General features: G+C 51.8%; 1 protein-coding gene across 1 annotated transcript in view; it reads right to left on the bottom strand.

Annotated features, from left to right (window-relative positions):
• Positions 1-13,400, bottom strand: part of Arhgef10l (Rho guanine nucleotide exchange factor 10 like) — a 129,686-nt gene that overhangs the window by 89,469 nt on the left and 26,817 nt on the right. Inside the window, exon 2 of the mRNA XM_036178627.1 lies at positions 1,217-1,292. Coding sequence (XP_036034520.1) covers positions 1,217-1,253 — 37 coding nt within the window. The 5' untranslated portion in view covers positions 1,254-1,292. The remainder of the gene's footprint in view (positions 1-1,216; positions 1,293-13,400) is intronic.

The following is a 13,400-nucleotide window of genomic DNA, read 5'->3' on the forward strand; positions in this document are numbered from 1 at the left end:
CCAGTCTGTTCAGAGAGTTGTTCTCCCAGTATAATTTCTGAATCAATAGTTCCTTTATCGGGATCTGTGGATTATCTGCTCATCATCAGAGGGAGGATCCACTGACCCAGCTCAGGGTGATTGGAAGCCTAGCCCTTCCTAACCATCTGCACAGGTAGCATGACAGATGCCAGTCACTCACGCCCTTGACAGACACACCCAGTTCTCAAGACAGTCAACCTAAGTGAGTTTAGGAGGCAGAACCCCAAGAAGCCATATTGCCATTAGAAAGCAGTCTGCTGGACAGCTCCTCCACCACCGTCAAGGTGGAACTACAGACTAGTGGATTCCTCAAACTTCACGAGAGAACATTCCAGAGGGGAAGAGACTCATCTTCTTGCCCCACCAGAGCTTAGGCACACCAGGACGACCCACACAGGCTCTCCACGCCCTTCAATGACACACACTCCTAGTCACTGAGCACTGGTTGCCACACACAGTTCTTTATGTATGTTTAAACCTTGCAACAGTAGAGAAGAGGGTGTCATTACTACCCCGCATTTAAGGACAAGGACCCTGAGCTGAAGAGATACCAGGTCCCATCACTAAGCTCACAGTGTAAGTGGTGGCCGGGTCAGGATCCAAACTCAGACTGGGCCAGTAATCAAGGAGCCTGGCTGGTTGCAGATTTATTCTCTTCCCTCCCTGTGGGGGGTGTGGAGGGGGGCAGAAGGAGACTAGAGGAGAGGAAGCTGGGTTTGTGGGTAAGACAGCCACAGATGCCACCCTGCGGTATCTGGGGCCCACTGAAGGGACTGCCAAATAAAACACAGGAAGCTGGGTTGAATTCCAGATCAACAAGTGGTTTTGTTAGGTAAATACATTCCTTTTTGTCCCCCTTCTTTTCATAAATTGGTCAAGACTAGGAGGCCTTCATGATCCGACTTTATGGTCAGACCCTTCCCCTCAGTCCCGACTTGCACCTTCAATTGTCCCACTTCAGCCCCGAGTGCCCCTCAATCCCCGTCCCCAAACTGTCCATTTCCCCAAGCGATCTCAGGTGACGGGTAAAACATCGGGAAATACCTGGGGTTTTACTCCAAAGACATGACTCCATCTTGTGGATAGGGAACCTGAAGCAGATGGAGACACAGGGCAGGGCACACAGCCAGCAGAGCTCAGCCTGCCCAAAGCCAGTACAGCTCACCCATGCCACCAGGCCCCTGGGGTACAGTACCTATGGCAGGCTGTGGCGGAGGGTTCGAGGAAGCCATCAGAGTCCAGCTCAGACTAGTGCCGTCCTCAGTGTTCGCCTGTGAAAAGAAGGCCAGAGACTCAGTCAGATAACCAACACAGCAAGGGAGCCTGGCTTATAAGCCATGCTCTGGCCCAGCCACACTCATACTCTTCCCGGCAGCCCAGGGAAGGGCCCAGCCTCCACCCAGTATAAATCATTAACTTATAGAGAAACTTGCAGCTGCAAGGCAGAAACCCCCATCTTCCCAGAATTCACCACAGCCGCGATATGCCTTAGCCACTGTCAAGAGGTCCATAAGGGCCTACTCGAGAGGGTCCCTCCCACGTCCTCTAGCCCAGGGCCTGGGGTTGCACTTGAGCACCCAGGTCCCCATGTTCCAGAAACCATATTGCCCTGGAGTGGACTGTCACAGATATGGCAAGACACTTCTTCCTCATGGTGTCCCCATCACCACAGGCTCCCAGGGGTCTAACTGTTCTCACCAGGCCCCTCCCGAGGCCCCAATTCAAGCCACCCTCTCTTCATTTCTCACTGTCCTGCCCTATGGTGTTGGCCAGCTGGCAAGCAGCCACCAGCCTAAGGACATGGCTGTAGGCTGCAGGGCAAAGGGCTAGAGAGAGGTGGATGGCACACGACAGGGGCAGAATCCAAAATGTCCCAAGCTGGGGCAGCTTTCTGCCCTGGTGGTAGAGGCCACTCTCATCTTGTGAGGCTCACACATACAGCAGGGCCAAGCCATGATGGGAGGGCTCCCCAGGCTCTGGAGCAACCTTGCCAGCTGTCCCTTACAGAGCCGGGAGAGGTACCCTGCACCTCGGATCTGTCAGCCGTCCTTCTAGACCTCCCTGCAGGAAGGGACTCGGGCCTGAAGAGAGAGCAGAGAAATCCGGCCAGCCTGACCCTGTCGCCAGCTGGCTGGGGGCCTGCTTGCCTTTTATTTTTACTAAAACCAGCTTTTATTTTTAACTAACTAACTGACCGAATAAAAATGGAATGTGCAAGAATGACCGGGAAGAAACGATAACAGTGGCATTCATGGGGCGCCTACAGCTCAGAGGCCACTCCAGGCCCAGGACAAGCACTTGTGTAGATGGATACATCACCGTGAGGAAATGAGGTCCAGAGTGTCTGCAACTTGCCCAAGAACACACAGTTTGGAAGACGCGGGAAGACCAAGGACATACACTGTCTGTGCTCCTTAAGGAACCAGCATGGGGCTAGAGAGAATATGGCTCAGTGGTTACGAGCACTGGCTGCTCTTGCAGAGAACCCGGATTTGATTCCCTGCATCCACATGGTGACTCACAACTTCTGTAATTCCAGTTCTAGGAATCTGATGCCCTCTCTTGGATTCTGTGGGCACCAGGCACACACATGCACATGTGTGTTCATACACACATACACACACACATACTCCCTTCTACTCCAGGTTCTAAACTCCCAGAAATAGCTAATGTTAGTTTCTTAAGAATCCTTTTATCCGGGTATGGTGGCACACACCTTTAATCCTAGCACATGGGAGGCAGAACTAGGCATGTCTCTCTGTGAGTTCAAGGCCAGGCTGGTCTATAGAGAGAGTTCTAGGACAGCCAGGGCTACACAGAGAAACTGTCTCAAAAATTAAAAAATTAAAAAATTAAAAATAAAAAAATTAAAAAAAAAAAAACAGAACCAACTTCTAGAACAATCCAACAGATTCACTAGCTGTCACAAGCTTATTCAGTTGTCCCCTCCCCCCCTTATTCATGATGTCTTCTGTGTCAGCTACCCCCTAGTCAAGCATGTCACCATGGCTCTGCCATTGTTCCCTTGACCACAGCCTAATGCTCCGCTGCACACCCACATCTCCTGCCTCACTTCAGCTCATCACTGGGGTACTGGGCATCTCCCTTCACTACTAGAGGGGACACAGGATGCCGTGAAGGAACCTGAGCGGTGAGAGCCTGCCTTCACCTAACCGTAGCTTTTATCCAGAGGGCTGCCACCACTGTTCAACTTCCTTGCTGCTTGCCATCATCAATGTGTTCTGCTGTCTGGGGTCTGAGCTTCCCATCAGGCCTGCTTCCAAAGCGTGCACAGCGTTGGGCGATATCTGGGCCGTCGGACATCACTGGGGATCTTGGAGCATCATCCTCAGACTGTTCACACCGAAGGACACAGACCTCTCCACTGTCTGGTTTTCATTTCATTCTTTTTGGTCTCCGAACAGTGCATGCAGAAATGGGTGTGTTTACTTTCTGACACTGGGTAGAGGCTCCAGGGGCTTGGGTGTGCTAGACAAGCACTCTGCCACCGAGCTACATCCCCAGCTCAGACATACATACTATTTTCAATTATGTGTATATGTGTGTATGTGTGTGCCCAGCAATCCTCTTGTCTCTAACACACACACACACACACACACACACACACACACACACACACACACACGGTGGTATTGTGTTCCCCAAATTTTGTGCACCCTAATAAATTTATCTGGGATCAAAGAACAGAACAGCCACTAGATACAGAGGCTAGAAAATGGTGGCACTCACGCCTTTAATCCTAGCTTTCCAGAGTCAGAAATCCGTCTGGATCTCTGTAAATTCAAGGCCACATTGGAAACAGCCAGGCATGGTGACACACGTCTTTAATCCCAGGGAGTAATGGTAGAAAGTAGAAAGATATATAAGGTGTGAAGACCAGAAACTGGAAGCATTTGGCTGGTTAAGCTTTTAGGCTTTCAAGCAGCAGTTCAGCTGAGACCCATTCTGAAGGAGGACTCAGAGGCTTCCAGTCTGAGGAAACAGGATCAGCTGGGAATTGGCAAGGTGAGGTAGCTGTGGCTTGTTCTGTTTCTCTGATCTTCCAGCATTCACCCCAATAACTGGCCTCAGGTTTGATTTTATTAATAAAACCTTCTAACAGTTCTGCTACACACACACACACACACACACACACACACACACACACACACACACTGCTAGAGTTACAGGCATGCTCGTGGCCACATCTGGCTTTTTATGGTGCTGGGGATTTGAACTCAGGTCCTCATGCCTGCACAGCAAGCACTCTGACACACTGAGCCGTTTCCTAGCCCAGCTTCCTTTCTCAAACAGCACACAGCTGTGCTGTACTTGCCCGAGATGCCCCACATTTCATCTGAAAGTCACCATCGCCCCTGGCTGCATAGGCAGAATCTACCTTGGTTTCTTGATGTTATAAACAAGTCAAAGGTGAACATCATCTTCCTTGCCCTGCCCACCTGCACCTTGTGGAGATGAGTTCAAAAGCCTTCAGGGTTCACCCATAAAAACACAATCTATAAGGATATATGCCCAGGGAGGGGCTGATGTCATCCCATTTGCAAACTGAAGATGGGAACACAGCCAGAGAGCTGTCCTGCAGGGCTCCTTCCAGGGCGCTCGGCCCCTCAGATCGCCCTTGTGAGCACTGTGACCCAAAGGCAAGAAAACAAATGCCCATTTCACAGAAAGAAAAATGGAGGCATCATCACCCAGCCTCACAATGATGGCGTAATAGTGACAACAGAGGCTTGGACTTCTTGGAGCCAAAATCCAGAGACCTTCCCTTCCAGGCTCAGAAGTCCCACATCCTCCCCTCTTGCTCATCCTTCAGGGCCTAGATTTTTCCTAGACAGGAAGGGACACATCAGTGCCTATGGAACGGGAAGCTTTCTGTGTGTTTTCCATCTAATTCCCTCACCATCCCATCTCTTACAGTGAAGGAGACAGACCAGAGAAGTTAAGGATTTGCCCGAGGCCACACAGCCAAGGGGAGCAGCTGGCAGAGCAGGACACAGTACAGGGCTCTGACTCAGGAACTTGGATCAGCCCCCTGGGCACACTGCTGCCCTGGACTTTGGGGTTAGACTCTGGAGGCACCTAGTCAAGGCTAATCAGCACCCCTGGAAACGCCTCTGGCCAAGGACATATGTTAGTGAGTCCTGTCACACGCACAGACCTGCACCTGCCACTCCATGAAGTCATTAGTCTCCAAAGAACGTGGGAAAGCGATGGGGACCCGCTCAGAGTTGTCCATGGCCACCTCTACAGGCCCTTGCGGGCAACAAGAAAGACAGGGGACACAGGTAAAACTTCCAAAGAGGACTCAGCGACACCAGTCCCTGCCAGCCAGTCTTCCTTTTGCCAACACAGGCTGTGACAACCAGTTTGTTGGGGACCAGGTTAGACCCCTCAGTCCAGCAGAGCCCTGGTGTCGACATCTATAAAATGAGGGTCTAGGACCTATCCCACAGGACACTCTGCAGGACAACTGAGGGTAGCCAGAGCCTCGGAAGGATGTGTGCCAACACACCTGCCCCCATACAGTCAGTCACCCACAATGAGGGTAATAAACAGGACTCTGTCAGGATACCATACCACGGGAGTTCAGGGGACCCCAGGACCTGAAGCCCTGAGGATCTGGGGACAGCATGATGGAGTGATGGGATCTTTGTGGAGGCTGGGCTGCCCCACCTCTGTGTGGCCACAGCCTCCCCTCACTTCTTACAGCTCTAGACTTTTCTTCTATGCAGTGGATATGCACACGGCTGCCCAGAGACCTCAGGGCTGCAACATGGAGGAGCCCACCAGAAAGCAGATGAGCGTGATACTCAGGACAAGAGCCTCTCTGCTGGGTACTTGACGCTTTTTAAGCTTTCCCTGAGCTGTGCAGGCTAGGGAAGCTTCCAAGAAGGGGGCTGTAGCCCAGATGACTGTGTTGTAGTGATGTGAGATAGAGCCAAGCTAGGCCTTCCCTGTAGCAGCAGGCTCTCATGAAGGGGAAGACGTAACAGACCGCTGAAAGTGGCCAGGCAGGCCCAGAGGTCCAGCCATCCCAGAGCCTCGCTACATTTCTTTTCCTCTCATTTTCAAAAAAAATTTTTTTAATTCTAAAATTTTTAAAAATTTGTTTGTTGGTCTAGTGTGGTTTGTTTAAAAAACGAGATCTCATATAGATAGACCAGGCTGGCTTTTGAGCTCTGTAGCCGAAGCTGACTCTGAACTCCTGATCCTTCTTGTGCATCTCCCGAGTGCTGAGAATACAGATGTGTACTGTCGCACCCAATTCATTAAATGCTGAGTGCTGAACCCAGGACTTCGTGCAGGCCTGGCAAGGACTGTGCACTGAGCCCCATCCTCAGCACCCCTGGCTGTATTTTAGCAGTACAAAGAGAAAAGGGGCTGGAAGGGCAGAGCCAGGATAAAACCGTGACATACACCTTCAATTCCAGCACTTAGGAGGCAGAGGCAGGCAGATCTCTGTGAGTTTGAGACCATCCTGGTCTCCAGAGGGAGTTCTAGGACAGACAAGGCTGTACACAGAGGAAACCCTGTCTGGGGGGGGGGGGGGAGCCTGACATGCAGTCTTCAGTTGGTGGTGACACTAAGGACAGAACCCAGGTCTCAGGACTGCTGGGCCACACAATACACCCTCAGCCAATCTGTCGGCATTTTCTTCTTGTTGTTTGAGACAGGGTATGATGTAGCCCAGGTTGGCCTCAAATTCACTATGTAGCCAAGGATGACCTTTAACTTCCTATTCCTATCCTCTTCCTCCACCTCCCACGACCATCAGCACATCCTCAGAATCAGAAATCAGCCCAATGTGGAAACTGAGTCAAGGAAAAGGGAAGAATCTTCCCCAGTGTGTGTAACGTAAGCCAGGCAGTGACTGTGAAGGCCGTGGCTCAAAGTAGGGATCTATAGCCAGACGTTTCTGAGCGTAAATCCCAGCTCTGGCTGTGCCAGCCAAGACAGGTAACAGCTGTCGAGAGCAGAGAGATGTCCTGAGCTAAGATGAAGGGTTGGACACGATTGCTCCACACCACAATAATTACCTCCATAGCCAGCGTGGCCACTGTTAAAACTGACACCAACCATGTGGTATCTGGGTGACAGGATTATAGATTGTCCCCTCTTGCGGGGACTGGACAGGCAGGTGGAGCCCAGAGCTGTCCCTTTTATGCTACACTATGCAGAATGGGGAGGAGGAATCTGCTCTTTGGGGTGCTACACAGCAGGGTAAGATACAGGGGAACAAGGGAGAACGTCTGGGCTCTGGGGTACATATGCACAGTGTGCTAGATCGTGTGGAGCTCAGTGACCAGACCCCAAAGAGGAAGCCCCCAGCACCCTTGACGGCAGCTCACTCAGACATGTCTTCCCTCTCAGCTGGTAATTCAATCAGCTGGCCCTGGGTTTCCCAGAGGTTTTCCCTCTCTCTAGAGTTCAAAGTCTAGGTAGGTGGTGAACTCAGTTCCTAGGCAGTGTGTGTGTGTAGCTCTCTGAGTGACTCCTATCCTCCTTCCATCCTCATGAACCCCAGGAAATATTCCTGGGGGGACCCAGACTTCAGGAAGGACTGTGAGGGAAGCCGGACATTGAAGAACAGTGGAGGGTGGTCCTTAGGAGGGGCTGGAGGGGGCGGGGTCTAGCAGCACTGGTCTGTACCAGGTAGCTTCTGGCCACCCTTGAATGAGGCCCAGAGAACAGGCAGTGTCCTGAGCACCCAACTGAGGAACTCCAGCCTCAGATGGCAGTATGTCTGTCTCTTGAAGCCAGGGAAAACAAACAAACAAACAAACAGTGAGGTGTAGAATGGAGGGGTGGGTAGCAAGGAGCTTGGGTTGGACTGGACCTGAGCTGGCCTCCAGGGTCTCTCTAGCTTCCAGTTCTCATCAGATAGTTAACTGACCAACTGGTCCCCTATCTCAGGCACCCAACGACTCTCCCACGGATTGCCCACTCTGGTCAGCTCCTTCCTCATACAGGTCCTAAGCAAAGCCCTCCCAGGTTAGCCCCTCACCTGTCCCCTCTGGTCTCCTGTCCTGTCCTGGAATTCTGCTGCCAGGGACGGTGGGGACCTGCTTCAGATCTCTGAGCCTTTGTTCAGGCTGTTTGTTCTCTCCAGATGGAATCCTCTCTCAATCAGCAAACTCCTACTAAACCTTCAAAACCCAGTCCCACTTTCTCCATTGAGACCCCTCCCTTGATTCACCTCACACAGTGGCTTCTGGGCCCTGGCTGTGGAGCTTTCTAAAAGAAGCCACAGAGGCTGTGACTTGGGGTGTGACCAGTCCTAAGCCCAGAGGCTATTTTCAAATGCTGAAAGAACACGGGACGCACACAAGGCTGGTGACACAGCCCCTATTACAGGGGTCTTGCTCACCAGACTAGAAGCTCTGGGATGCACTTGGCTGCATCCCTCTGCATCAGGAACAGCAGCCAGGGTGTGGCCTACAGCAAGCGCCTCTAACAGCTGCCCAACTAAATACAGAGTGTTAACTAAATACAGAGCACTTCCCCACTTCAGAACAGAGAGCACAGAGCTAGGGCATCTGTAGAGATAGATGGGTTTCAAAGGGATGGAGGGGAAACTGTGCACTAAAGCCCTCCCAGGGGGACACCGCCCTGCCCAGAAGCCTGTGGAGAGAGGTGGGTTACAAAGGAAGATGGCTTTAAGCAGGAAGCGGGGCTGAGCCCCAGCCAGGAGGGGGCACCATGGCTCCTATGCAAAGCCCAGCCCTTGGAATCCCTCAGCACCAAGGGAGACTCCCAAAGACCATGAGCTTCACCAAGAAAATGGGCAAAGAGAAATCAAGAGGCACTTGTGTGAGAGGGGTGTGGACCCAGCTTCATCTGGGCTCCAGGACATCTGAGCACTAAGAGGGCACCCATCAAAGTCAGGGATGGCACTGGGTAACACCACAGGTTCTTCATGAATGCCCTGGCCAGGAGATCCTACTTCACAGATGGCCAAGCAAAGTCCCAACGGGACGTCTCCCAGCTAAGGACAGGCCAAGGAGCACAACATCAGAAATGAAGTCAGTTCCTATCACCCGCTGTCATCTGAACTCCTTCCCATCCCAAAAGAACCAGTGCCTGAGAGGGATGAGGGATGTCCCCTGGACCACTGAGCTTGGAGGCACTGGGAGAGAGAGCAGGGTTGTCCCTCAAAAGCTGCGGTTGGAAGAAAGGACGTGCTGGGAGTGGAGGGAGTCGCCCCCACCCCAGGTGGCAGAGTGGACTAAAGAGACAGCAGGGTCTGGCTCCTCCCCTCTGGGCCACTCAGGCACTGAGTCCCCAGACATTGGGTCATTCAGGCCCTTGTCTCTTAACTTCCTTTCTTTACAGGGAACAGGGAGGGAGTCTCTCCTCCCTGGAGTGGGCGAGGCTTGGTCAATGGAGGCAGCCTGGGAACAAAGGACGGGCTTGTCAGCTCAGCGTAGGTGCCCCCACCCCACAGATCTCCTAGGCCAGCCCCTGGTCAATGACCAAGGAAGGGTGAGGGGCACCACCCCCAGGCTTCTGTGGGAAGGAGCCGCCCCAAAGCCTGGCCAGAGGGGACCCTGGGGTCTGTTGCCCTGGAAACCAGAGCACCGCCTGAAGAAGCTGCTGGATCCAGCAAGTAAGGGTGCCTGGCTGCCCCAGACTCAGCTGGGCCCTTCTCTACCCTCCCCCTCCCAGTCTCGGACACATTAACCCTGCTGTCCCAGGGTCCAGCCAGGCTGGGAATCAGGAGCTGGAGTGCATATGAAAAGCATCCTACAGTCTGTCCATCAGCGGTACTGCTCCACCTTCTTCTCTAGGGGCCCGGGGCTCCCAGCCACATCCTGAGCTGTGACCTGGAGAGCAGAGATGGGTGAGCTTGAGGCCTGGGTTGTCCTCCATCACTCCACTAGCCTGGCCCAACCCAGCTTCCCTACCTGGAAAAGGAAACCACTTCCCAGGGAACACGTGCCAGACTAAGAGGGGGTTCTGCCACCCTCATTTTTGTGACCACAAAAGTTGTGGCTTAAATGGATAAAATGGCTGGGCCAGGATCAACAGAACCTTGAGTATCAAGGACTATGGGGTCCAGCCCCTCGATAGTCCCCTCCCAGGGTCCGGGAAGAATCTACAACCAGCTGATAATTAATCTTTGATGAGAAGAAATGAATCTATGTACAGGAAACTCCTTAGTCCACACACTTTATTATTCTGTGTCGGTTCTCTCTACAAGCTTCTATTCTCTTTTAGCTCCTTTCTTCCTGATTTCTCTCTCTATTCATCTACTGCTCCCTCTAAGTTCTATCTTAATTTTCCTGTCTTAATTCTGCCTCATCTAGGTCCTTATCATCTCATTCTTACCCGACTAGCACTTCCCCGTCTGACTCTTCCTCATCTTCCATCTCGTCCACATGCTCTCTCTGGACAAAATCCTCCTTGTCCCTGTCCGTTCTCTGTCTCTCCATTCCCCCCAAGCCTCTCTGGAATCCAGTTATAAACCCATGCAATAGCTGTCCCCTGGTCAAGCAAGGTCACCAGGCTTGAATTCTTGTGTGGTCATAAAGGCAGGTGAGAGTTTCCTCGGGCAGTGATTGTCAGGTTCCAGGGTCAAATGGAGGGGCTCCTATCTGTCCAAGCTATCTGCCGTTTTATCTGCAGGGTGGGGGAAAGTGTCCTCAGTCGCTAGATGCCTCTGGTGCTAGATAAAGGGAGATCTGGAACTGGAGGTAAGATTTGGGAAAGGAGGAAGTTAGGCTTAACTGGCACATCTGCCAGGCCTTCTCAGACAGGTAGCCTGGATGCTTAAGTCTGTTCTTAGAGAGTGCAGAGGTATTTCTGAGAAGGTACTTTCCTCCATCTGGACCTGGCCGGATGCTGTCAATGATGATAATTACAGGGAGGCTTGAACTGTCTGAGCATAGCTTCAACACAGAAGGCTATCTAAATATTCCTAGAAGTGGTTAGGTAAGGAGTTAGAGGTCTAAAGTTAGTATGGCTGTAAGAAAGGAGGGTCCGAGCTAAATTGTGTAAAGCTATTACTTAACATCCACCTGACCTAGGCAGTGTCTCCTTGTGGAATTTACCTTAAATCAGGAGACTTGCATGTGGACTGTTGTTACTGTTAGTCCTTGAAAGTGGCTAAGGGAGACATCTGATTCCAGAGAAAGCCTTTCCTGAGGCTGTTCTCCAAATACCTGGAATGTGTATGTCCAGAAAGTGATCAGTCCACACTGTTAGCCCTTCTTAGGGAAAAGTCACTTGGGAAAACTATGAAGGCACACATGATTTTCATAACAGAAGACAGCTGATATATAAGCCAAGTAACACCAAAAGCTCCTTGGAATTTGGCTTCCTCTGGAGGAATTCCCTGATCCCTCCAGGTAGTGGCTTTGCCATAACCAGCTGAGTTCTTATGATATATTCCTGCAGCCCGCAGCACTTGAGATGGGGAATGATGGTCTTTGAGGCTCCACAGCCTCCAGATGTAGGCAGGGAAAGGCAGTAGGCTAGAGCCGAGATGTCAGGGGAGGGCATCTTAAGGGGATGCAGTGGAATATGGATGGGAAAGGCACAGACACATGTCCCACTAATCCAACCCCAAATCCCAGAAGCATTAAAAGTTCATGTGTGGCCTCAACACAGTAAGATCATATCACAACAATTTCTGGAATATCCTTATGACTCCAATACACCTGCCCTGACTTCCAAGGGGTTAATCTCACCTCTCTTCCCTTGTACCCAAGTCTCTCACCCTTTTGCCATTCAGTAAGCACTTTTGTGAGCATGATACTTACTTCCTGCTAGCCTGGCCTGCCGAGGATCCCAGGTACCTGTCCTCAGGTGGTAGGCACCCAGTGCAGGTACAGGCTCCATGGCAAGAATGGCCTAGCCCAGACTTCTGACTGTCAGGCCCCTGGACAAGGACAGATGGGTATTACAACCCACTTCCAGGAAGATGTCACAGTGAGTGCTCTGAGGCAAAGCATCCATGGAGCTCAATGCGTACAAGCTGAGTTAACTCCACCGTGTGAGTGAAATGGGTACTTGTGTACTGAGCAGCTGAGGCTCTCAGGGTTGGAATGAGGAATGAACTTGACCTGGCACCTGGCCAGGTCATCGAGGGACCTCACACTAACAGGACTATGCAGCCACCACTGAAAGCTCAGCATGTGCTCAGCGGGCACTGACCTGCACACCATCACTTCCTCCACACCCACAACCTTCCCACCGAGGTCCAATTGCCCCCGACCCAGCAAGGCAGCAAAGACCTCACTATGGGCCTCATACAAGGCCCCCTCCTTTCTGGGAGCCCTTCCCTGTGGCCTCCAGACCCTGTGGATCACGCACAGAGACCTCTACAAGCTAAGAATTCAGGCTGGGACTGTGCTAAGGTTCAGCAGATGAAAGTGCTGACCCTGCAGGCATGACAGCCTGAGTTCCATTCCTGGAAGGCACACATATGAACATCCCAGTGCAGTATCCCATCTCTGTAATCACAGCAAGATGAGACACAGAGACAGAAGAATTGCCCAGAAGCTAATGGACCAGTTATGCTGGAGTATACAGAGCTACAGCAGAGGGAAAAAAAAAGACCCTGTCTCAACAAGGTAGAAGGAGTATTGACTCCCAAAACTTGTCTTCTGACCTCTTCAAGCACATTGCATATCTCTCTATCTCTCTCTCTCTCTCTCTCTCTCTCTCTCTCTCTCTCTCTCTCTCTCACACACACACACACACACACACACACACACACACACACACACAGGAACATGTGCCCCTGCCACCTCTCTGAGCAGAAAGGAGTGCCTGCCGCCCTGTCCCTGAAAACATTTGCTTGTTGATGGGTCCTTGAGAGCCACCTGCTCCTCACCGGGCCTCTGTGCTGACAGCAGAATGAGATAAAACTTCCGGTGTGGAAAGAAGGAATGTGCAGCATGGAGCAGCGATGTCTCTCTGCGGCCATTAGCACATATCTTAGCTCATCTCTGCGGCAATATTCCTGCCCACCTTAAAAACAGAGGCTTAGCAGACAGGGTGATTCACGCCTGTAACCCCAGGACTTAGGAGACAGGGGCAGGGTTGCCACAAATTGGAAGCCAGCCTGGTCTATCTTGAAAGCTGCAGGCCAGTTGGGGTTACATACCGGACCTTGTCTTGTAAGAAGCCTGGAGCTAAAACTCAACTAAGTCAAGCACTTTGCCATGCATGCACAAAGCCCTGGGTTCAGCTCTTAGCACCACATGAAACCTGGCTGAGGACTCCGGAAGGTGCAGGGTAAAAGATCATAAGTCCAAGGCTACACAACAAGTTTAAGGGCAGCCTGGGCTACATGAGACCCTGCCATGGGAGGGAGGGACAGAGGAGGACAGAAAAGAGGGAGGGAAGGAAGA

This window comes from Onychomys torridus, chromosome 2 (genome assembly GCF_903995425.1).
Source record: "Onychomys torridus chromosome 2, mOncTor1.1, whole genome shotgun sequence".
Taxonomy (NCBI): Eukaryota; Metazoa; Chordata; class Mammalia; order Rodentia; family Cricetidae; genus Onychomys; species Onychomys torridus.